General features: G+C 39.0%; 1 protein-coding gene across 2 annotated transcripts in view; it reads right to left on the reverse strand.

Annotated features, from left to right (window-relative positions):
• CFAP54 (cilia and flagella associated protein 54) overlaps window positions 1-24,773 on the reverse strand; it is a 310,560-nt gene that overhangs the window by 99,476 nt on the left and 186,311 nt on the right. For both annotated transcript variants that reach the window (XM_060113374.1, XM_060113373.1), the window contains 7 exons: window positions 23,523-23,705; window positions 21,034-21,120; window positions 16,193-16,315; window positions 11,193-11,246; window positions 6,035-6,242; window positions 3,531-3,610; window positions 962-1,131 (listed from right to left, as the gene is read on the reverse strand). In XM_060113374.1, the coding sequence (XP_059969357.1) occupies window positions 962-1,131; window positions 3,531-3,610; window positions 6,035-6,242; window positions 11,193-11,246; window positions 16,193-16,315; window positions 21,034-21,120; window positions 23,523-23,705 (905 nt within the window). The remainder of the gene's footprint in view (window positions 1-961; window positions 1,132-3,530; window positions 3,611-6,034; window positions 6,243-11,192; window positions 11,247-16,192; window positions 16,316-21,033; window positions 21,121-23,522; window positions 23,706-24,773) is intronic.

Raw genomic sequence — 24,773 nt, forward strand, 5'->3', positions numbered from 1 at the left:
ATAATTTACTTGTTAGGTTTACAGTTTATTGTCAGCCTGTTTATTATCTATTAGAATATAAACTCCATGAGGGTAGGATTTTTGTCAATATTGTCAAATATTTTGTGTATACTGTATATATCAGTGTTAGGATACAGAACTTAGGACCATGCCTAGAATATCATAGGTGCCCCCAAATTACTTGTTGAATGAATTAATGAATGGTAAGATAAGAAATATGCTCATTATTCAAAGAATCACTATTGAAAGTGTTCTCATGACAGAGGTATTTATCATAAATGATATGGGAAGTTCTTGAAAGTATATTTCTATATTATTCAATATTAAAAAATCACTGAGAAGTATTTTTAACTATGCAAGTGTTTATATGTCTATGAGCTTATGAATACAGAAACTATGTTCTATTCATCTTTGTCTCCCTGGTGCCTAGATCAGAGCCCAACAGTAAGGCAGTTAGCAGATACTGGTCACTATATATGAATGAACCAATGAACAAATGAAAAGAAAGATGTGACATTAGCAACTGCATCACATTTTAAAAATGAGCCATCTACAATAGTTTATTAAGTGGTTGTGCACAGCATAGTTCAGGAGATGTTACTTTTCAAAATAGAGCTTGTTTTTAATATTTTTATTGGTTGCCTAGGGAGAAAACACTCCATAGGTGTTATTTGTAAAAAAGCTATAAGGAATTTAGGTTCTGCCTTTTAAAAATAAATTATTAATTAAAAAGGAGAACTCTGTGACTTTATGTTTCACATAAAACATCCTAGCTATGTGCTTTAATAAACCAATTAATTTGTTGAGAATTATAGTTTTAAATGTAGTAATGTGTGAAAACTCTCCTGAATAATAAAAAGCAAGTCTGCTCTATTAATCTAGGAATTTATAAAACTTACATAAAATTTAGGTATATTTTAACAAATTAGAGTGAGGAAGAAACTGTGATGCAGAGACTCGCCTGTATGCTGCCCGGTGTCTCTGCAGGGCAACTGCAGCCAGCTGCAGCCTGACCTCCACCACAATCTCTAGCTCGCCAGCCGAACACTGAGAGAGGTTCTTATGGCCTGGATGCTCCATCTCTGACACAAGGAAGTTGAGCCCGTCTTCAGCTTCTGTCAGTAAAATTGACTAAAGAAAGAACAACACACAATCACCCAAGTTCAGAAATAATACAAATCATGTCTCATTCTTATTCATCAAATATTTTTCATGTACTGAAAAGTAACAATGAATGGAAGACCAAAAGGGAAATCTGAAAAAAATCATCAGAGAAGAGAGCTCAGTGAACAGGAAAAAGACAACAGGGAATGAAAAGGGAAGTAAAGGCAGGAGTAAGTGTGTAGCAGACCTACTAGAGCACGGACTTGAGGATATAGGGAAGGGGAAGGGTAAGCTGTGACAAAGTGAGAGAGTGGCATGGACATATATACACTACCAAACGTAAGGTAGATAGCTAGTGGGAAGTAGCCGCATAGCACAGGGAGATCAGCTAGGTGGTTTGTGATCACCTAGAGGGTGGGATAGGGCGGGAGACGCAAGAGGGAAGAGATATGGGAACATATGTATATGTATAACTGATTCACTTTGTTATAAAGCAGAAACTAAGGGCTTCCCTGGTGGCGCAGTGGTTGAGAGTCCGCCTGCCGATGCAGGGGACACGGGTTCGTGCCCCGGTCCGGGAAGATCCCACATGCCATGGAGTGGCTGGGCCCGTGAGCCATGGCCACTGAGCCTGCGCATCCGGAGCCTGTGCTCCACAACAGGAGAGGCCACAACAGTGAGAGGCCCGCGTACCGCAAAAAAAAAAAAAAAAAAAAAAAAAAAAAAAGCAGAAACTAACACACCATTGTAAAGCAATTATACTCCAATAAAGATGTTAAAAAAAAAAGAGTAAGTGTATAGGACAGTGACCCTTTATTGCATGCACAGCTGATGCCCATACTTGCTTATTTATAGTAGCTGTGTTCTAGAAAGTTGCTGCAAACACTGACACTGAGTCAGCTAATACTGAAGCATTGCTACTAGGGAAATACAGGGATAGGTTCCTACGAGCCTCTGGTCACACCATTTTTGTCAGCTGATCAGTACATAACCTTGTTTAATGTGTGTTTATGTTTAAAGACATGTTATTGAATATACAGTGTAGATTCATTACCCTTGAACTCACGGCCAATAACTCTACAACTCATGCCTGATTGAAGTTGTCTAACACACATATTTTCTCCAAAAGGCACATCACAGACTCCTTGCACTTAGGATCACTAGACAGCTCTTCAGCACTATGCATTAGGGGCCATTTCAAATAGTGAAAAGATCAACAAAGGACCCCTCAAAAATGCAAAAAGCTTGGCAATAAATGAAAAGGACACTTGTTTATAGTATGAAAGTGGAAAGAAAAAGTCAGCATTGCCTTGTTCAGCTCAGCTGGGAATGTGCGTATCAGGCAACTCAAAGTTTGCTATGCTCTGTGCCTGTCCCCAAATGACCACCAAAGAGCAAAGAGTATTGATTTGGGAGTTACAATTAAATTTTAGCAGATAAGCAAGTGAGCAAATACTGAATCTGTGAATAATGAGGATCAACTGTATTTCAAATTAAACTACGGTCACCTAACTGGTAATGTAAAGATAATGAGATTTTACAGTTGACAATCAATACTAAATAGCAATAGCAATACTAAATAGCAACATAGCAAAAAAGAAAGGGACCGGGCTTCCCTGGTGGTGCAGTGGTTGAGAGTCTGCCTGCCGATGTGGGGGACACGGGTTCGTGCCCCGGTCCAGGAGGATCCCACATGCCGCAGAGCGGCTGGGCCCGTGAGCCATGGCCGCTGGGCCTGCGCGTCCGGAGCCTGTGCTCCGCAACGGGAGAGGCCACAACGGTGAGAGGCCCGTGTACCGCAAAAAAAAAAAAAAAAAAAAAAAAAAAAAAAAGAAAGGGACCAACCAATCTTTCAAGGAACAGGCCTCTAAAACCTTGTTTGTATAGAGCAGTAAATACTATATAAGGACTAGGGTAATTTAGTAGAATGGTTAAGAACGTGATCTGTATTTTATTAGTTGTATGGCATTAGTGAATTTCTTACTGTCTAAGCCTCAGTTTATTCATGGTTCAGCACAATACAGTTCAAAAATGATTAATATGTACATCACAGAGTTGTGAGAATTAAATAATCATGCAAAGTGCCTGTCACATCATAAGCACTGAATAAGTGGTACTGCTGTGGTTCCTGTTGTTATCACTATTATTATTAGGAAACACCAAACAGGGCATGGAATGCTCCAATCCCATCAGATAATAAATCTTATTTCCCACGGCAACTTAATCGAGTTAAAAGGTCAAAGTCTGACACCTCTCGGCATCTGCTTTTCTCATGGGGAGTAGACGCCATCCCTGGCCCCAACCCATGCTTAGGCAAGAAAAACTACGTGAGTAAGCACAGTCCTGAAAGTTGACCTGTCCAGGGCCTAACAGTGGGCTTTCTGGTAATGGTTTCACTATGATTTGAAAAATTTTTTTAAACTTACCTTTAGTGTGCTAAGTGCGAAGTCCTCTTTCGTTTTTGTAAGCTGACAAAGTAAGCCTCCCTCATCCTTTAAACACACCTCTATAAGACACAACATTTTGGAAGAACTAAGGATATCTGTGGTTAGCTTAAATATTAATTCTAATTTACAAAACTCACCATTAGTTGGGAAATTTAATGTTTAAAAAACAACCACAATGATAATTAGAAACACAGTGCTATATCAAATGGTCCCTAAATATCAGACATTAGAAGAGTGAGGCTGATTCTTAAATTCTGAAAGGATCTTTTGGGTGCTTGGTGATGCCATTCAAGTTATCGGCTACTGATATAAAATAGTGGTTCCTCACCTGGGATCCCAGGACCCCTTAAGGTCCTCAAAGAATTGGGTCGGCCAGAAAGTTCCTTCAGGTTTTTCTTAAGCTGTTAGGAAAAAACCGAACGAATTTTTTGGCCAATCCAATATTTTGGGTTTTCCAGATATTTATAATATCTTGATAAGATCTCCTTGGAAGTGTCAGTTCTGCTGATTTGCTCCAAGACCTCCTCGGAAGTGTCAGTTCATGTCCCTCACTCTAAGAGCAGACAGTGAGACCATTTGGAACAGCTCAAACTACAATCCTCAAATATCTCAAAATTCCTACCCACAATCCAAAGCTGGCCCTCATTCTGAGCAAGCGAGCATTGAGAGAATTAGATCACAAACTTTGCCTGCTGTAGTAAGCCTGGCTTCTAGACTACAGGAGGGAGAAAACCTACAAGTCATTATTCGACTAGGAAATCATGCACAAATTACCCACCTAAAGAGACTAAGTTTGTCAAGTGGAAGAGGGAGTCCAGAATAACATGGAACTGAACACACCTGACTTCCTTCCTTCTTCCAACTTCAATTTGCCTGGCTCTTCTCCTAAATTAGGAGACTCTGGAGCTAGAGGGTCAGCTGAGTATGAGGGAGGGCCCAGAAGAAAGATCTGGGACTAGGTCTTCTCCCCTAAGGGAAAGTGAGAGACAGGCAAGGATAGAAATGGAGGAACGCTAGGATGAGTACCAGAACATGAGAAATCCTGGCAAGAGGTTGATCCACCTCTTTCTCCTGCTCTCTCTGCCTCCTGCGTGACCCCCACCCCTGTGTGGTCCTCCCATGTTGTAGCATGCCCCCCGTCTTGGGAGCTGTAAATAACAAACTCTGTTTTCAATGGCAGCCATCTCCTGATCTGTTGGCCTCACCACACCTGAATAATAATAAAACTTACACTTTAAAACAGAGGCCAATATTATTCTGATACCAAAACTAGACAAAGACACCATAAGAAAAATACACAATACGTGTTATGAATATGGATGCAAAAATCTTCAATGCAAAAAAAAACAAAATCCTAGCAAACAATCCAGCAACATATAAAAAGAATTATACACCATGACCAAGTGGGATTTATCCCAAGAAAGCAAGGTTGGTTAAACACTCAAAAATCAACTAATATAATACATGCTTACAGATAGAATAAAAAACAAAAACCATATAATCATCTTAATAGACACAGGAAAAGCATTTAATAAAATCCAACACCTTTTCATGATAAAATCACTCAACAACCTAGGAATAGAAGAGAAATTCTTCTAGCTGATAAAGGACATCTATGAAAAACCCACAGTTCACATCATAATTAGTGGTAAAAAAAAACCAACAAAACAACAAAAAAACTATTTTTAAGGCAACATTAATTCATTTGAAAAATATGTATATAGTTTTATATGTATATACGGGCCATAAGTCCCATCCATGGGCATCTTATCCTATAGAAATATACACTACAGTATGGATATGTAGTGCTTCCGCACTGTTCCCTAGAAACAAAGTGAATGCACAACAGGGGAATGGCTGAATAAACCATGGGCTGTTCACAGCATAAAACACCACACAGCCAGTTTAGGGGACCAAAGCAAAGCAGCTGACTTGAAGTGGCTTAGCAAAGTTTTTTACAGAAGAAATGCAAGAGGCAGAAAAATGTAAAATACATAATTTCTTAAATAAATGACAAATCCTATTTTGTATGTGCAGCTGACCCTTGATCAACATGGGGGTTAGGGACACTGACCCTCCATGCAGGTGAAAATCCATGTATAATTTATAGTTGGTGCTTAGTATAGATGGTCCTCTGTATCCACAGTTCAGCATCTGCAGATTCAACCAACCACAGATTGTGCGGTACTGTAATATTCACTATGGAAAACTACTGGTGTATAAGCGGACCTGTGCAATTCAAACCTGTGTTGTTCAAGGGTCAACTGTAAAAAAGTGGACAAATATGCAGATATATTGGTGGATATGGATAGGCAGGTACCTAGACATAAGCACATATGTGTGTCATTAAGTGAGCTCAGAGAAAACCATGAAAGAATATCTACTAGAATGTTTATACGGATTATTGGGGGTAGAGTGGGGAATAGGTGGGGAAAGGGAATAGAAAGAGAAATAAGCAAAAAAAAAATAGAACAAAAGATTACCTTTCAAGTTTGGGAGGTTTGGTCTGTTTTTCTCATCAATAAGTCCATGGCAGGCTGGTTTCATTCTATGTTCTGGGACACAATTTATTGTTGCAGCCACATTTGCTAAAAAGTATGCTTTAACAAAGGCAAACTTATTTAAGAGATGTTGCTGACCGACTGTAACCAGAATTAGAGGCAAGCCTTTGTTTATTAAATCATCAAGTGCCTAAAAAAAATTTAAGAAAAAGACAAAGTAGTAAAATACTGTTTTCAGATATTATTAGCTTCAGTCTCCTTCTGCAGTCCTCATTTGGTGCAGGATGAAGGAATTCGGGGCTAGACATGAGGGAACATAACTGGCAGGTCCATTGAGAGAGGCGTCACAACGATGGCAGCAGGTCCACAGTGCTCCAGCTATTTCCCACCAGTTGGTTACCTGCCCCATGAGGCCAGCCCTGCCACACACAGAGAGTGAACCCAGTGCCGACAGCGAGGAGGGGACACCTTATCAAAATGGAGCAACTGAAAAAGCTCATCAGCCATGCATGCTGGCCGCTCTGCTTTAGCTCGAGTGAATTAGAGCTCGCAGGATGGGAAAAAGGGGAAGGACGGGAGGATAAGCAAACCCCTTCCCAACTTAGAATCTGTGTCAATCATGAGAATCCCCACCTTGAGGACTCTCTCAACTTCCTGGTCCCCTCCCTTGCACGCACACTTCCTTGGCAATCATGCTAAGTGGCACCACTTTAAGTTCCTGACCAAACCTCAGTGCCACCTGGTCATCATCCTACATTTTCCCAGTCCGTTCACTCTTGCTGTCTCCTAGACAACCATTTCATGCTCTTCTTGTTTTTAAATTCCAACACTTTCTCCCTCCCAGCTAGTAACCTTGCTTCCTATACTTAAATGAGAACACTGAAGCAGTCCGAGTAGTGTCCACAGACCTCACAGCTCCACCTCTCCCACCTCTCCAAGCATCTGCCTCACTGCCCTGCCTTCCCTCCTGCTTCCTAAGGCTGGTGCCACCACTTAGGCCATCAGCCCTGTCCTCACTGCTGTACTCAGCCATTCTCTCCTACATCGTAAGTGTTCCCTTTCTAACAAATACCATATGATATCACTTACATGTGGAATCTAAAGTATGACACAAATGAACTTATCTATGAAACAGAAACAGACTCACAGACACAGAGAACAGACGTGTGGTTCACCAAGGGGAGAAGGTGGGGGAGGGACACACTGGGAGTTTGGGGTTAGCAGACATAAACTATTATATATGGAATGGATAAACAACAAAGTCCTATTGTATAGCACAGAGAACTAAATTCAGTATCCTATGATAAACCATAATGCAAAAGAATATGAAAAAGAATGTATATATATATACATATGTATAACAATCATTTTGCTGTACAGCAAAAATTAACACAAAATTGTAAATCACCTATACTTCAATTTTAAAAAGTGTTCCCTTTCTACAGAGACATTCCCATCAGCACACAGCCATGCTGTCTTCACCTCCATTTTAAAAACCAAAAACTCTCTATACCCTGACTACCTCCTCCAGTTACTACCCTAATTCTCACTTCCCCTAACAGCAACAACCTACAAGGTTGTCAATATTCCAATCTCTCTCCTTTCATTTGCTTTTAAACCTATTCCATCCTTACATTGAAACCCTTTGGTCAAGGTCACCAATGGCCTACACTTGGCTAAATCTAATGGTTAATTCTCAGTCTTCGTATGCCATGTTACTTTAATCTAAGACACCATTATTTTATACGCCAATTAAACTTTCACATGCCCACAATTGTAAAATGCATTCTGATTGCAGAGCTATTAAATGTTTTTAAAAATGCATGCTTAAGACTTCGTGAATTATGGTAGTGCATTTCTCAGCAAAATTTGACACTATTAATCATTCCCTCTTCTGAAAAAGCTTCTTCTCTTGGCTTTCAAGCCACCACACTCCCTTGGTTTCTTCCTTATTATATCCACTACTCTTTTTCCGTCTTCTTTGCTGGTTCCTCCTCTTTTCCTATACCTCTAAATATTGGAGTGTCCCAGGGCTCCATCCTCTTCCATCCCCTCATTCTCTCCCCTTCAATGATCTTAATCAGGCTCATGGTTTTAATCTCATCTAAATGCTGATTAAATCCCAAGTTTTTGTCTCTAGGTGCAACTTCTCTTCTAACTCAAGACTCATATAATCAACTTGTGACTCAATTCTTCCACTTGGATGTCTAACAGATATCTCAAACTCAACATGTCCAAAACTGTATTCCTAGTCTCCCACACAAACACACAAACACACACACACACAGTATAAGCTCTGTGAAGACTGAGAATCTGTATTATTGGTTAACTAATGTGTTTAGTTGACAGTACCTGGCACACAGTAGACTCAATGGATTAGCTAAAGTGATCCCTTTAAAACACAAGTAGATCAGGCCACACCTCTGCCCTAAACGCTCCAGTGGCTCCTTCTTTTGTTCAGAGTAGGAGCCTAGGTGACAAAAGCCCTACAAGGCCCTTCTCCATCTGAGCACCCCACCACCAACCTCTCTGACCTTGTCTCCAACTGCTCTCCTATCATTCACACAACTCTAGCCACACTGGCCAAGATGTCCCTCACTAAGCTAGGCAATCCTGCCCCAGGGCCTTTGCACTCACTGTAGCCTGTTCTTAGATTATTCTTTCTCCAGACTTCACAGGACTTGCTCCTTTACCTGCTTCAGGTCTGTTCACCAATGTCACCTCGGTGAGGACTAAGCTGATTGTCCCATTCAAAATTACAACCCCAGTCTAGCCCCATGTTCCCAATCTCCTTTATGAGCTGCTGGGTTCATTTTCCCCTACAGCATGGTTCACCTCCTAACATACTATATAATTTACTCATTTATAACATGTACATATATATGTTTATTACTAGTCTTGCCCACTAAAATATAAGCTCCCTGAGGGCTTAGAATTTGTTTTGTTTATTAACTGATGTATTTATCTGACAGAACAAGAAGAGTACCTTGCACACAACAGGCTCTTATTAAATATTTGTTGAATTAATATAAAAGGCAGATGCTGGGGCTATGTATTCTAAAAAAAAAAAAAAGGTAAATTATTTGCCTTACGTGAACTAAAAAAAGAAAAACCTCATTGTTTGGGAGAGTGTGAGGCAATGCTCGCAGTGGGGAGATCTGTTGCTGTTGTTCATTCTCCTACCTTAAGCCCTTCTAAAGGGTGGAAAGCAATACCTGCAAAACAGCCAGACACGGAGCAACTCTGAGCCTGACCTGGTAACAAATGATCGTACTAAGGAAATGGTTGACATTCTCCATCTAGAAAAGAAACTTCAGACTGGTTGGGGGCGGGGTGTGTGTGTAGGAGAAGATTTCTCTTTTCTATCCACAGCAAACAGTGATTTAATGAGCCCTGACAATTACACACAAACTCTTGAGGATCAAAAGAAGATTAATTAGTAATGCTATCCAACACTTCTTCCTCTCCCTCTATACAGAAAATATGAAGTGTAATCTGAAGTGTCTTAAGCAGACCAACAGTTCTGTTTTAATTAATTAGCTAATAGAAATCGGTTTTCCATTATACAGTACTGTCAGTCTCTTTTTGTTTAAAAAAAAAAAAAAAGATCAGACAAACATTCCTTTTATACCCAAGACCACTTTTATAACCAAAACCAAAAGAAGTGTTTTTAGGATGCCCTGGCATTTATGACTGGAAAGAAATAAATATTCTGAAGCATCCCAAGGTCTCAGAACACTACAATGAAAGATGAATATGTATTTGTACCTTCCTAATACCAGTTCTTTCATTCCAGGCAACTTTCTTATAAATTAAAACAAATTTTAAGGCAAAAACAATGAATCATCTGAAGCATAATTAAAAGTGAAGTTTGTAGAATAAAATTAACAATAATAGAAAAGTAATAAGATTACATTTAATAAAAGGTAGATAAATTCCTATCAAAATTACGGAGGAAGAAAATAAAGCAATTTTGAGGAAATGTCTCTCAAAGTTATTTCATAAAAATTAATACTTTACTTAGTGAAACAGAATGCTGTTTCTGAGCATTTAAAAAAACCAAAAACTATGTGTACCGTCTATATGCATTAACTCTCGCCTACCTGTGTGAACCCCTTGCCCCTCTGTAACCCCCTTAACAATGGTTGCCCTACCACCCTTCACTCCAACACTTCCTAGTGGACAAACTGCTGGGACACTAAGATTTTTTTTTTAACATTTATTTATTTATTTGGTTGCACTGGGTCTTAGTTGCAGCTCACCGGGTCCTTAGTTGCGGCAGGCAAGCTCCTTAGTTGTGGCATGCAAACTTCCAGTTGCGGCATGCATGTGGGATCTAGTTCCCTGACCAGGGATCGAACCCGGGCCCCCTGCATTGGGAGTGTGGAGTCTTATCCACTGCGCCACCAGGGAAGTCCCTAAGATTTTTTTTTAATGACTTGATAAAATTTAAATGCTTTTAGGTCACCAAAATTTTAAAACCCAATCATTCCATTAATGACAGGAATAAACCTATTGGGATGGGCAGTCTGGTCCTCTCTTTGTAAAAAATAGTGGGGAAATTGGAGGAATTGCTTATAAAAAATGTCATATGAAAACCTTCCTTTAGCTAATGCTATGATGGTAATCACACTGTAATATATAAATGTATCAAATCAATGCATTGTACACCTTAAACTTACACAATGTTATGTCAGTTATACCCTCCAAAAAAATTGAAAAAGAAAACCTTCCATACATTGGCTGAGAGGCAGTCTCAGACTGGGGCAATGAATCCGAGTAAAAGCAGTATTGAACAGGTGGGCTATCACAAAATCCTTTACTGATGATCAAAGTTATTAGGTAACTTAGATAGATATTAGATACTTGGCATGGCTAGATAAGCAAACTGAATATGCATGTGTAATTGAAAATTGAGGAGCAGTAACTGATATTTGCTCCATCTGAAAACCAGATCAGTTTGGGTCCGACTGTATCTCTGGCCTCAATATTTGGAGATCAGACTCCATTACCAGACATAGAAGAGCATATTACACAGGAGATATTCTAAAACAAAGATTATACATACCAAAAAGATTGAAATGACTCAAAAATTATCCACACTAAATATCCAATATTTATAAAATATCATTATCCTTACCTGCATATTTTCTTTACTAGTAAGAGGTTTTCCCGAGTCAAATGATTGAAATAGCTGCCAATATACAAAATGTTAATATTAGAAACAAGAGTATTGAGTGCTCCTTTAGATGAAACTGTTAATGTGTTCCAAAACTACCTTAAATATAATCTTTATTATAAAAGTAATCCATGCTCTAGTCAGAAAAGACTAGTATAAGGAAGAAAGCAAAAATCAACATCTTTAGGTTGTCAATGTTAATATCTAGGTGTCTTTACTACCAATTTCTTTTTGATGTATTTTAAAATTTTATATATGTATTTGGATTCCTTTTCACTAAATGTTACATCATAATTATTTTCCCACACCATTAAGTTATTTGTAAACCTTGTCTAATAGCTCAGTAACATTCTATCCTATGAATGTAGCATAATAACCTCTCTCCTATTGTTAGACATCTAAGAAGACCACTTCTCATCCTCACCCCACCATTCAGCCCTGGTTTAAATAATATTGGTGACTATTTTGCTGGTATTTCTAATTATCACCTTTGGATAGATTCCTGGAAGCAGAAAAGCTGGGTCATAAGATAAGACTATATTGAGAAAATTGGAAAGGGGTAGCTCAATCTACCTTCCACCCATGTTGTATGAAAATGCCAGGATTACTGCACTTTCAACAGCATTGCATATTAGCACTTAGAAATGTTTTTGCCAGTTTGAGGTAAGTTGTATTACTCTTCACAAGGATGCTTTTTTTGGTTCTTCCCTTGTTTGTGAATTACCTGTTAATATGTTTGGCTCTAAATATAATACTGCATTAGAAAACATTCAATTCATTTGTCACAGAACATTGTTGTATCGTTATGAGGGTGCATCTCTTCTGGTACAGTTGCCCTTTTTAAAAGGTGCCCATTCTTAGATGTCAATACTAATACCACATCCACATCCTCTTGGTCACCTGGAAGTCACCAGCATCTTCCATGAACAGGCCACTCATATGTGCGTGGTATCCTACTTCGAGCACCTGTACCTCTTTGCCTGAGGGCATTCTGTGGCCACAGGAGAGTTTCAGGAGAGGCTGAAAGTGCAAGGAGCAACCCCTACCAATGAGGGGCAAGAGACTGTCTCTCTTCAGGCCCCACCTGCCTGTGGCGGGGATCTCATTAATGCTCTGTGAAGTGGTTTTCCTCGTCTCCCTGTCTGACTTTCCCACTCACTCACTGTTCTTCCTGGAATCATCTCTCAAACACACTAATTGTTCCCAAATCTTTGACACAGGATCTGCTTTTGAGGAACCCCTAAATCAAGACATCACATATTGCTCTTATCAGAAGAAAGTGTTGGTAAGTGTTTAAAAACATTTCTTTTTTTGAAGATATTCTTTATTTCCTTTAACACATTGAAAAGTGAGTAACTGAACCCAGGGAGAGATCTTTGGTGATATAATTTGAAGAGGGTTAATGATGGGAGTTTAGATTTGGTGATGAGAGCAGAATCCCAATATGAGTATATTTTTAAAAATAGAATTTATTTAAAAGCCCGTGAAAAGTTCAATCATAGGGCTTCCCTGGTGGCGCAGTGGTTGAGAGTCCGCCTGCTGATGCAGGGGACACGGGTTTGTGCCCCGGTCCGGGAGGATCCCACATGCCACGGAGCTGCTGGGGCCGTGAGCCATGGCCGTTGAGCCTGTGCATCCGGAGCCTGTGCTCCGCAACGGGAGAGGCCACAAAAGTGAGAGGCCCGCGTACCGCAAAAAAAAAAAGTTCAATCATAATCTGTAAGACTTTTCCAGTAACTGCTTTTACAACTGAAATTTAATTCATTAATCCTGTCTTTAAATAACTAGCCTGAAGCCTAATAACGTTGGCACCTATTTTAATTATAAACCCTGAACGCACTTCCTCTTTTAATTACACTTTTTAAATTCCCAACTGAAGCTGGAAAAGCTGCAAATTAACTTTGAGAATACAAAATTTGAAGTCATAATCCATCGGGAAACAATTCGCCCACACTTTTGTCTTACGTAAACTAGTTGATAAAAAATGAAGTTTGGAATTTACCTGTAAAAATGAGTTTCAGACCACTTGTCTATTTGTTTTGGTGAAAGCAGTAACCATTGAAAACTCTCTTGTTTCCTATTCTACCCAACGGGCTTCCCCTTCCTTCTTGTCTTCCAGACCCTAAATGTGGAGGGCCCCAAGTTTCAGTCCTCTGCCGTCTACTTTTCATTATCTGCCTTGGTCCCCAGCTGCTCTCCCCCAGTCCCATGACTTTACATTTCTGCCAATGCTCCCAAATTTACCTGCAGCTTCAACCTCTCCCCTGAGTTCCAGAACATATACTCTCTGCACCTACCTAGGCTGTATCTCCACCTGCTTGTCCACTAGGAATCTCACACTTAACACGCTCCACCCCTGCCTTGGGGCAGCGGGACTCCCCAACTCAGTCAATGAAAACTCTTTGCTACCAGCTGCTCACATTGAACACTCTGTAGTCAGGTCTGACTTCTTTCTCTTACATCCCACATCTCAACCATCATTAGCAAATGCTGTCAGCTCTACCTTTGCCATGTGCCCAGAATTTTACCACTTTTCACTCCTCCCACCACTGTTACCCCGACCACTGTCACATCTCACTCAGGTCATTGGCAAAGGCCTTCTCCCTGGTCTCCCTATTTATACCCAAGCTCATCCACAGCCCATTCCCCAAACAGCAAGCAAAGCGGTTCTTTGAAATTTACTTCCTGTCCCATCGCTCCTCTGTTCAAAGCTCTACAAGGTTTCCCATCTCATTTAGAGTAAACTCCAGTCCTCACCCAGCCCTGGGCGGTCCGACATGACCTGGTTCCTGGGTCCTGCCCTCTCCTCCTCCTCCTCTCTAATCCAGCCTCACGTGGCCTTCCTGGTTTTCCTCAACCACATCTTAAAGGCCTTTGCCCTTGCACTGCCTCCTATTTGGAAGGTTTTTCCCTCAAATCTTTCACTCCCTTATTAGAGAGACTTCCCAAACCACCCTCAATAGCACAGCTACCCACTGCTCTGGTCACTTCCTGTCCCCTCAACTCAGCTTGATTGTCCATCAGAGCATGTCACCATCTGACATGTAGTTACGTGCTTAATGTGTTTATTTGTCTTCCTCACTGGACTGTCCAATAGTAACATGCCTCCAGGAAGGCAATAACTCCATTTATCTTTCTACTGCTCTATCCCCATGTCTGGACTAGTGCCTGTATTCAGTCAGCACTCAATAAATATTTTTAAATGAATTAAAATATAATTTAAATAACAAAATGCAAACTATTTTACAACAGGGAAAGGCTGTTGCTTGAGAAGCAAGCAAGAAAATACTGCTAATTTAACCCAGGTAACAAGATGAAATAGTTTGTGCTATAGAAAATGAACCAAAAAACGTGACTGACTCCCACATAGATAGCTAGATAGATAAATATACAGTCGTCCCTTGGTAACTGTGAGGGATTGGTTTCAGGATTCCCCACCCCCCATACCAAAATCTGCAATGCTCAAGTCCCTCATATAAAATGGCACAGTATTTGCATATAACTTAGGCTCATCCTCCCATATACTTTAAATCATTTCTAGATTACTTATAATGCCTAATACAATGTAAATGCTATGTAAATACTTGCTAGCATGAAAATTTAAGTTTTGCCTTTTGGAATTCTCTGGAATTTTTTTTCCAAATATTTTCAATCCATGGTTGGTTGAAGCCACTGATGTGGAACCCACGGATACAGAGGGTCCACTGTAGATGTACAGACATACACACAATTATCCAATCGTCTACTGAACGTCCCTCTTAGGATTTTCTGTAGATAACTTGACACTTAACCTCATTACGATAAATTATAACACTGTAGCAGTCATATTGAGAAAAAAGCAGCAATATTTTAGAGGTATACATTGAAGTAATGTATGCATTATATGTAAATATGTCTGCCTATGCAAGTAGTTTTCAAGACATAACTATTCCGCAGTTTCTTTTAGGTCCTCTGAATTTGACTCCCACCAGCATGTATCGTGTCTGCCAGTCTCACTGCTCACACATATGGTCTCTCCCAGGGAACTGACTTGTTGCTTCCTCCTATTTCCTTTATTGCTGGCCCTTGGATGAGGGTCCAAGCATCTGCCCCAAGCAAGATCACCCAGGGATTCCCAGATCACCACAAAAACCAAAGCAGAGGACAGTAAGAGCTCACTCTGATTTAAATATAAAGGTCAGTATTCATTTTCAAGGATGCTTCAATCATGCAATTTACAAATACAAATTAAGCAAGCCAGGTAGAACTCTCTCCCAAAATCAAAAAAGACTAGACAAAATAGAGGAACATTCTCTCCTCACAAAAATCAGAAGAAATGTGAACACATGCTTAACTCTTTGGTATAAAGTATATAAATCATTTTTTTTTTTTTTGCGGTATGCGGGCCTCTCACTGTTGTGGCCTCTCCCGTTGCAGAGCACAGGCTCCGGACGCGCAGGCTCAGCGGCCATGGCTCACGGGCCCATGCTGCTCTGCAGCATGTGGGATCTTCCCAGACCAGGGCACGAACCTGTGTCCCCTGCATCGGCAGGCGGACTCTCAACCACTGCGCCACCAGGGAAGCCCTATAAATCAAAATATCCAAATAAAACATGAAGAGAGACCATTTTGACTAAAACTATTAACTAGAAATTATAAGCTCAGACCCAAAAGTCTAAGAGATAGTGGCTGATCAGTGTGTCTACTGAGACTGTCCATGATAACACAAAGTCAAAATTCCACAGTAAAAACCTACTGCAAGACCACGCTCCCCTCCCTGTCATGACACCCACCCTTCTTCCATTTCAGACAAAGGAAACCTTGTCTGATGTTAGCTCTTATCAGCCTTAACAAAGAAGTGTGCAGTACCAGAGACTTGTAAATACCCTTTTGTGGAAGCATTCCCTAGATTTTAGGAATGTAGCCTTCAAAAGGACCTTCAAAAGGTTAAAAATAGCTTTGAATCAAATTGGCAGGTTTACCTTCATTCTTCCAGTAGCTTTACAGCCAGCGGGTACTGAAGAAGGCATGTTTTTTCCATAAAAAATCTGGGATATCTCATGAAAGGCTTCGGAAAAGAATCCCAAATCTATAAGGACTTCTATCTATAAAGAAAAGAAAAAAAAAAAAAAAGAGATTCTCAATTAAACCATTTGTTTTACTTACAAAATTAAAATTTTAGAGAAAAATCATCAACTTTCCCAGATCCAAAATTTCTGCTTCATATTGGTAACGCATTATAAGTTAATGTTTAGACAACACAGTGGTAGAGATACATGTGTCTGTGTGTAAGCCAGTTCACATGTGCAGGCGACCAAGAAGCTAGTAAATCACATCAAGCGACTTTTCAAAACAATGGCCATTCATGAGATGTGGCTTACTTTATCAGATGCAAACACATTTTAAAAACTAGGATAGACACAGAAGAGTTTTAAAAAATTGAATTCACCCTTTTGTTCCATGGTCAAGTATGGTTTAAAAGAAAGACAAAACAAGAACACTCCTGATTTCTCTAACGCTCTGAGGAATGTCAAACAAACCAGGAGATGAATTCCACAATGCATCAACTGTTCATTTTCTTATCCACAATGGACACTGTTGATTTTACAGACATGTATTTAACAACATTAGTCAATTGGTAACTATATATTGTACATGGCTTATTTTGAATATAATCCAGCAAGACTTTCAATTAGGAAATTACAAGAAGAAATCAAATCATCAAATGCATGTGTTCATTCAGCAGGTATACTGAGCTCCTCTTCTGCACCAAGCCCTCTTGGAGGTTACCTCCATTGGGATATACGGTTAGCTAAATTTAAGTGATACATGAAGATATACACAGTATGAACAGAGATAAAAGGTACTGACAAAATACTATTTTTGAAACTGTGGTTAGGAGGGACTTCTCTGAGGAGAAAACCTTCAAGAGAAGGTTTGGGAATAATATGATGGAGGGAGACGTGAAAACTGCTGAGGGGATCTTGACTACAAAGGTCACGTGGTGGCAGGAGCAATCCTGGGGTCTTGGTGTGTTCAGGGAACAGCCTGTGTGGCAGGAGCTTAGGGAGAGAGAAGAGGGTTGGGAGGTAGGTGCGAATGGGGGCCTGTAGACCAGAGTGGAGACTTGGGATTTGATTCCCTGCATGATAAGTGATTGGAGAGTTTTGAACAGGGCAGGGTCTGTACCTTACTTATGTTTTGAAAACATCTAGTGACTTTACAGAGAACAGAGATGGGTAGATTGTGGAAGCAGGGAGTGAAGTACAAACTTGGGTGAAGATGATGTAAATCTAAAACACAGAAAAAGAAAATCCACTTTATTCTCAACATTATACTCATCTTACTCTCTCTTTTCCTTTAACTACTATCTTAGGAATCTCAAGAGTGTACCAATTTTAAAGAAATAAAAAGAAGGTAAGTTAGAAGGAAACAGGATGTGACAATAACATAAAAATAAAACATAAGAAGTCAGGGGAATATTTTTAATGATGAAGAGAAAACAGCTTGTCTATTGAGTTGCATACTTTGGCTCTTGCCTAAGACACCTTGGGCTCTAATCTCCCTGGTGCCATATAATATCAAAGTAGGCATTAGGGAGTCATTGGAGCTCTTTGCCCCTTGGAGGAAACATTTCCCCGTATCTGTGTAAGGTGTTTCCCCTGGGCTTGACTGTGAGATTGCTGTACATGGACCACCTGTTCAGGCCATCTCTGGTTCAGTTTATCAAACCAATCTGACCATATGAAAAAGCCATGGTGATAATAATGGACATGTATTTTCAGAAACAACGAACACTGTGAACACAAACAAGCCAGATGGGAAAAAGAACCACTCATAAATCAACCCTTCAGTCATACAAATACAGAACCATTCCCAGGAATGCCGGATATGTTGAGAGTAATAAATCTTTCAGGATGCTGACAGTTCTAAAGTGAAGCCAGACCAGTTGATCATAAAGAGGTCTTAAAGCTTCCCCTGGAAGACACTAGTGCAACTGTAGAGACTTAACAGTGTGATCTACTGCTCTTTGATTTGTCAGAAAGCATCACTGTTTGCTATTTCCTGATTACGACTTTTCTCTCTTCCCACTCACTGACCCCAGTTTAGTTCGGGAAGGTCAGGCAAACTCTGCCTATGGGGGCTATCATCCCTTCCTCTGTATGATGCATTAATTGCCCATTTTCAGTGCTTCTGCCAACACCCTAGCTGCGTTTCCAGTCCTACTATGCTGATAAGATCCCACTCCCATCTCACTCTGTTCCTGACACGCCTACCAGATACATCTGATCACATCCTTCTCCTGATCAAAACGGTGTCATGAATTCCCTCTCCCAACCCAAGGCTACAGAAGACAGTCCATAGTTCTTCACTGGCTTTTAAGCTACTCTAGTACAAAAACAGTTGCAAGTGCTAACAATCAATAAAACATAGTCATTTAATCAAAACCTTTGCTCCAGATTCTTTCAGTGCCTCTCTGGACTGCCTTCTGACATGTTACTAGTTGTCACTGCAACCCATCCATGCTTCTTCCCTCCTGTGACATCAGAATAAAACTGTCACCCAATTCTGACACCACAACCTCCTCCTTTGTCTCACTGCTCAGCCTCCATATTACATCTCAGCTTGGAATTCAAGACTGGGCCCCTGGTCTCCTCCCCATCACGGACCTCTGGTGTCCTCATGTCATCTTCTCCAAACTGCCTGCTCAAGACCTCCACCCTAGTCTAACCCAACCACCTCTGCCCCCTAAACAAGTCAATACTTCCTCACCTCTACATCTTTCACACTACTGTCTGCTGAGAATGTTCCCTTCTTCCCCTCTCCTACTCAGTTAGTTCTATTTTTTTCAAGCTGAAATCTTATCTACTTGGTTAAAACCTAGAGACCCAAAGCCATTTTATTTTTCCCTCTTTCAAATTCCTGGAAGTAGTGTTCATCACACTCGTTTGGAAATGATCAAGTGGGAGGTACACACATTATTCTCTTGTGTGTATGTCCCATTTCTCTTCCCTATTTTCACCACTTTACAAAAGCAAGGACCATGGGTTACATTTCTTTGGTTAGAGTTACTAACACGGTGCCTTTATATAGGAAATACTTGATAAATGTGGTTTCAAAGATAAAGCAATAAACATTTACCAAGGATCTTCTCGGTGAGTTCCCACCAAACACCAAGGAGAGTGTGGACAGTAGGCACTTGATATATGTCTAAAGATTTTAAACCCAATTCAACAATTAATTACTGAATATCAAGTATATAAATTTATTACTCAAGACACTATACGGATCCAAAAGATGCAAAAGATACAGGCCTTAGCCTCGAGAATTTTGCAGTCTTGAAGAGAGCACTGTTTTAAAAACAGAGAAAAGTTGTATGCAGCTTTTTAAAAACTGTTGTTAGAATTCAAAAGCCAGAGAACTGTTAAGAGTTCAGTAACTCAGAAAGGGTGAACCAGAATTCATGGCTGATTACAAATTATTTATTCCCAGGTTAAAATGTATTATCTTAAGAGCATCACAATTCCTGTTAGGGAAGGTGTTACCTTTATTTAGAAATAGAATGCAATGGACAATTTGGGTCTGAAAACAAGGCCCACAGGCAGGGTCTTGATGGAGAGAGCAGTTCAAAGGCAAGTCTTATTTTCCCTTATTAGAAAATGTGAAGGATCGGGGAAGAAGGGTATTTCCAAAAAAGGAGAAGGAGGGCTAAGCTAGGGGAGTGTGGGAGCCCATTCACCCGCAATTGCAAGAGCCAACCAGGCACATCTTGTCGAAGCCCCACGTTCAGTAACGCCCAGTTGGTAGGCTGAAGTCAGCTGCAGTGGGAGTATTTATACCATGGAAATTGCAAATGTTACAAATCAAAGCTTTTTTTAAGAGTGAGTTGTGAAATATTTACTAGCACACGGCTGACGAAACCATGGGATAGGAGGCAAAAGAGTGGGATAATGGGCAAGAAATATTTTAAACTCAGAGATGCTAAATATTCTATTTTAAGTTGCTGGGTTTGCCTCAACTAAAATTTCCTTATGTTCCCAATTTTCAGTAAAGTCCAATATAGAAATAAAGACCTTGGGTGGATATAGTGTGTGTGTTTACGTGTGTGTGTGTGTGTGTGTGTGTGTGTGTGTGTGTGTAAAATAGGGAATAGGGTTGAATTCCATATTAGAGATGAAGAAGTGCAGAACAGGGAGCAAATTCGCTGGCTGCTGAAAGGATCCATGTACAAAACAAATTCAATGACAGTGGGAGCCTGCGACCATGTGTGGTTGGGAAAAGGGGCAGAGAAAACAAGATGCTTGATGTTCCCCACTCCACATGGGGTTCAAGCCAACTGCACATGAATCTTGAAGGCAGAGAGCCTCCTGACCTCTGGGTTACAGAATTAATTGTAATTTAGTGCCTGTGCATTTTATCACCTCAACTGTCTGTGCAATAAAAAAAACCCTCCTGTATACCATGATATACATAAAGATCCTTAGCAAAAAAACTCCCAGAAACTTTGGGAAATGACTCATTAGTCTCCATGAGGAAACCAGTCTTTCAGAAATGGTGATTTCTAGGCTGAATGTTGTCAGGTGAGCCTTGTTACCAGGGGTAGCTGTTCCTCACCTTACTGTGGCCCAAGAATAAAATGATCTAAGCCTTTCTACATGGCTCTTTCTCATACTTTATTAAAATGTCAGGCAAGTTTTTTTTTAATATCAGTACAACACCATATATTATTATCAGCTTATGATGATAATAATAAAAAAGTAATTCATGACAATATCTTTAACAGTTCAAAAATATCAAGTGTCTTAAAAAGCTTGAAACATACCTTGAGGATTCTTGCTTCTAGATTTCTGACTAGGTCTTGGCAAATTCCAGAAACAAAATATTGGTACAATGCAAGAAGAGGCAGAATCTACCAAGAGAAAAACACTCTTTGTTTTGAAACGTATTTTATCAAGTTAATAACCTAATAATACAATTTACCCAAATACTGATGTAACAGATGTTATGCAAAATTGTGATTGATTTTTCCATATTAGAAGACTGTACTGTTTGGTATAAGTGAAATGATCTGCCTAACATATGTTTCATAATTCTATCAGAATTTTAAAGTGCTATCAGTGACTTAACCGTTCCAAGTAGATGCTACTTGATACCCAAAACCTAGGTTTCACATTTCCTTAAGCATGGAAAAATAAAAATCCAGTTAATCATCTTCCTTGAAAAAAAATTATTTCAACATATATGTATGAATTACTGAGGCCTGTGGAAACATTCTAGCAAATGAGCTATCAAATAAATGCAGAATTTAAAGCAAAGGAACTCACATCCATGTCCCCTAATAGCTTCTACTTATTCGTCTCAATGTCAGCTATTTGTCTTCAACTGGAATATCTCCATCATCAAAAAATATTTACAACAGGCCTGTTATATGTCAGACACTGTTGAATGAGAAAAAATCTAAGTCCTTGCCTTCATAGAGCATATATTCTACTGATTAAAACGCAAGCTTACTCTTCATGTAACATTTTTATTTTCCTAAAATTAACCCCAAAGTTCAAATCTTCTTGAAGTCCCATGGATATATGTGAAAGCTTACAGACTATCAATTTTTCAATTGACCAAACCAGTATCCAGCTAAAGGCAGGTGTTGAGGGACGGTTTTGCCTAGACTTCTGAACAGCTCCTGATCTCAACTTAAAACTGAAGCTCAGTCCCTACAACTGGGTCCTGCTCCATCAAAGGCAGATGGAGCAAGAAGAGGGACTGGGATCCTTATTATTTAGCAAACTATTTCCCATGACCCCACAGCAACGGGTCCCCTAGCAAATTTTATATGTTACAGCTGTCTCCTTAGCCACTGGGCTCCTTCTGGAAGGTAGTGTAATAGAAAATGGAAACTGTTTACATCTTGCAAGTTTAGCTAAGGAATCTCATTGCCAGTCAACTGGCGGCTGCTAACAGCAACAGTTTTTAAAAAGGACTAAAACTGGTCTTAAATGATTTCAAACATAACACAATACATTTTTCTACAATGGTGCTCTACAAACATAACACAATACTTTTTTCTGTAATTAATGCAGCACAAAGCGAGTTGGCTATTACCTTTGAGATTGTTTCTTTTCTTTAGTGACAAATAAAAACATACCATTTTATTGCTGCCAATTGCTTAATTATTCAGAAAAATGTTCTCAATTTCTCAAGCTTCAGAGAAAAAAGTCTCATTTCTTTTCCAGGGCAGGGATATGTATTATATATGAATATGACTAGGCAGCTAAAGGTTACCCAGGGGATAAAAACTATTTTCTAAATCCAGAAATGAATCCCCTTAACAAGAGAGGAGCACTGTTTTGTTATTTTTTTCTAATAAACCATTTTCTGCCAAATCTGCCAAGTATTAAAAGCATGTATCAACCTCTTCACTTTAACACATGACATTATAATTTAACAACTAATATCAGGGGGCAGTAAATCTTTTCAATATAAGGAGAGAGTGAATTTAGAACAAGAGAAAACAATACATGAGAAAAAAGAAAGTAAGTATGAAAATTGTAGAGGAAAGGGAAAGAAGCAGAAAAAGAGGAAGAACATATATTAACAAACAAACACAGGGGAAAAGAGATACAGAGGTAGAGGAAATAGCACAGAGGAAGAAAAAAGGACAAATAAGATAAAGGAGGAAAATATAAAATATAAAATAACCAACAGAACACCCTAATTTATGTTTAAAATGCAGTCAACTTCAAATTTATGAGATACATACTGTGGCTTATTTCCCTAAAGGAAAAGAGAGTTGTATTTGGATTTTTAAAAAATTTCCTAGGATATTAAGAAGTGTCTGTCTTTAATTTCACAGTTAGAATCTGTTTTTCACTTAACACAGAAAAGACAAGACACAAAGATAAATTTATCTCAATAAAGAAATACTCCCAGAGTTTCGATACTGATATGACCTGCATGACTTAATGCAGTGAAGTTATAAGTGCACTAGATTCCTGTGTTTGAGACCAGTGCAACATTCTAGTCAATTTCACCAAATGTCTTTTTAGAAAGGTAAAATAATAGAGTAAAATAAGAGAACAAAATCAAATAGATATGGCTATTGTACCCAAAAGGCAATGCAAACAGTGATGTCAAAGAAAGAATATTAATTAATATAGTTCATTTTGGAGTACAGATCTGAATCCCGAAAATAGAGTTTAAAAGTTAAATAAGAACTGACCAAAAGAACATTAGTAAAACTTGAAAAGTATAAGGTAAGTGGGGTAAGATACCACAGCGAATTAAGATTTATCGATTTTACAAATCACTTACTATTAGATTTTGTTTAGCAAAGTGCAGTTCACGGATTACATAATACAGACTTGCAACTACAGAGCAGATGTCAGCCCGGTATCTGTCCGAGAAGAGCTCGATGCCGGGAAGAAGCTGAGTGATTTCATACTGAGCATAGCAACGTGCAGCTTTAGGGTGTAGAAGTGTGGTTCTAAGCAAACCCTGTAAATGAAAAAGGTGAAATGAAGAGCTGGAACTTGCATCTGCAACAGCGAGAGAGAAAGATAAGTACATGTATTACTTCCCAAAATGCTTTGCGTATGCCTAGCACACTGTATCCTGTAATAAATGATACTTATCAATATCCTCATGACTATAGGTTCCGAATGGTTTTACCACTCAAGATGGGCCTTTTAAATTCCATGGTAGTTGAATAATTATCATTTTAAGAAGAAATTATTATATTAAGTTATCATTTGTTGAGGGTCAATTTTGTGTTGGGCACTCTTGGTAAATTCTTTGTAAATATTATCTCATTTAATCCTCACTTAACCTACCCCTAGAAGGAAGGATTATTATTTCACAAGTGATATAACTGAGGCTTAAACAATTAACTTCTCTGAGGTCACACAGCTAATGATGGCAAAAAGAAGATTCAAAGTCATGTCTATGTAACTCAAAAATCTATGTTCTTTCCACTATACCAACCTATAAGTAGAGGAAAGAAAAATGTATTTCAGAAGTCTAAATCAAGCAGAGGTAATTTTGAATTTTTATTGAATTAAGTAAAAAGTTGATTTGTTTAATTGACCAATATTTCTTAGGTAATTTATATGACCAACTTTGTACCAGACATTCAGAAACAAGATGAATACACAAAATCAAATTGTACATTTAGGAGTGCTTCTTATGTTATCTTAAACAATTAACATTTCTTGATGACAAATGCATCATAAAGTTATTTTAATGTATATATCTGGAACGAATTTTAATCAGATTGCTCATTAAACTTATGATACCTAGTCTAAAATATTACACAGTTGTTTAATTTTTCATTTTACAAATTTTCTTTAAAATCATAAAAAGAAAGGCAAGGTTTTAAAAATAAATCCCCCAGCTAATTTTAATTTTAAGTGTCATATTACAAAGAAATGATGTCCATGTTTAAGCAAAAAATTACTTATTTCTAAAACATAAACAGCATTATCTTCAGGAATGAAGAATATCAGAAGTAAAGGACGCAATAGAAGGAATCCAATTCAGATTATCATTCCCTTTGCATCCTTGCCT

The sequence above is a fragment of the Mesoplodon densirostris genome, chromosome 11 (genome assembly GCF_025265405.1).
Source record: "Mesoplodon densirostris isolate mMesDen1 chromosome 11, mMesDen1 primary haplotype, whole genome shotgun sequence".
NCBI classification, from domain to species: domain Eukaryota; kingdom Metazoa; phylum Chordata; class Mammalia; order Artiodactyla; family Ziphiidae; genus Mesoplodon; species Mesoplodon densirostris.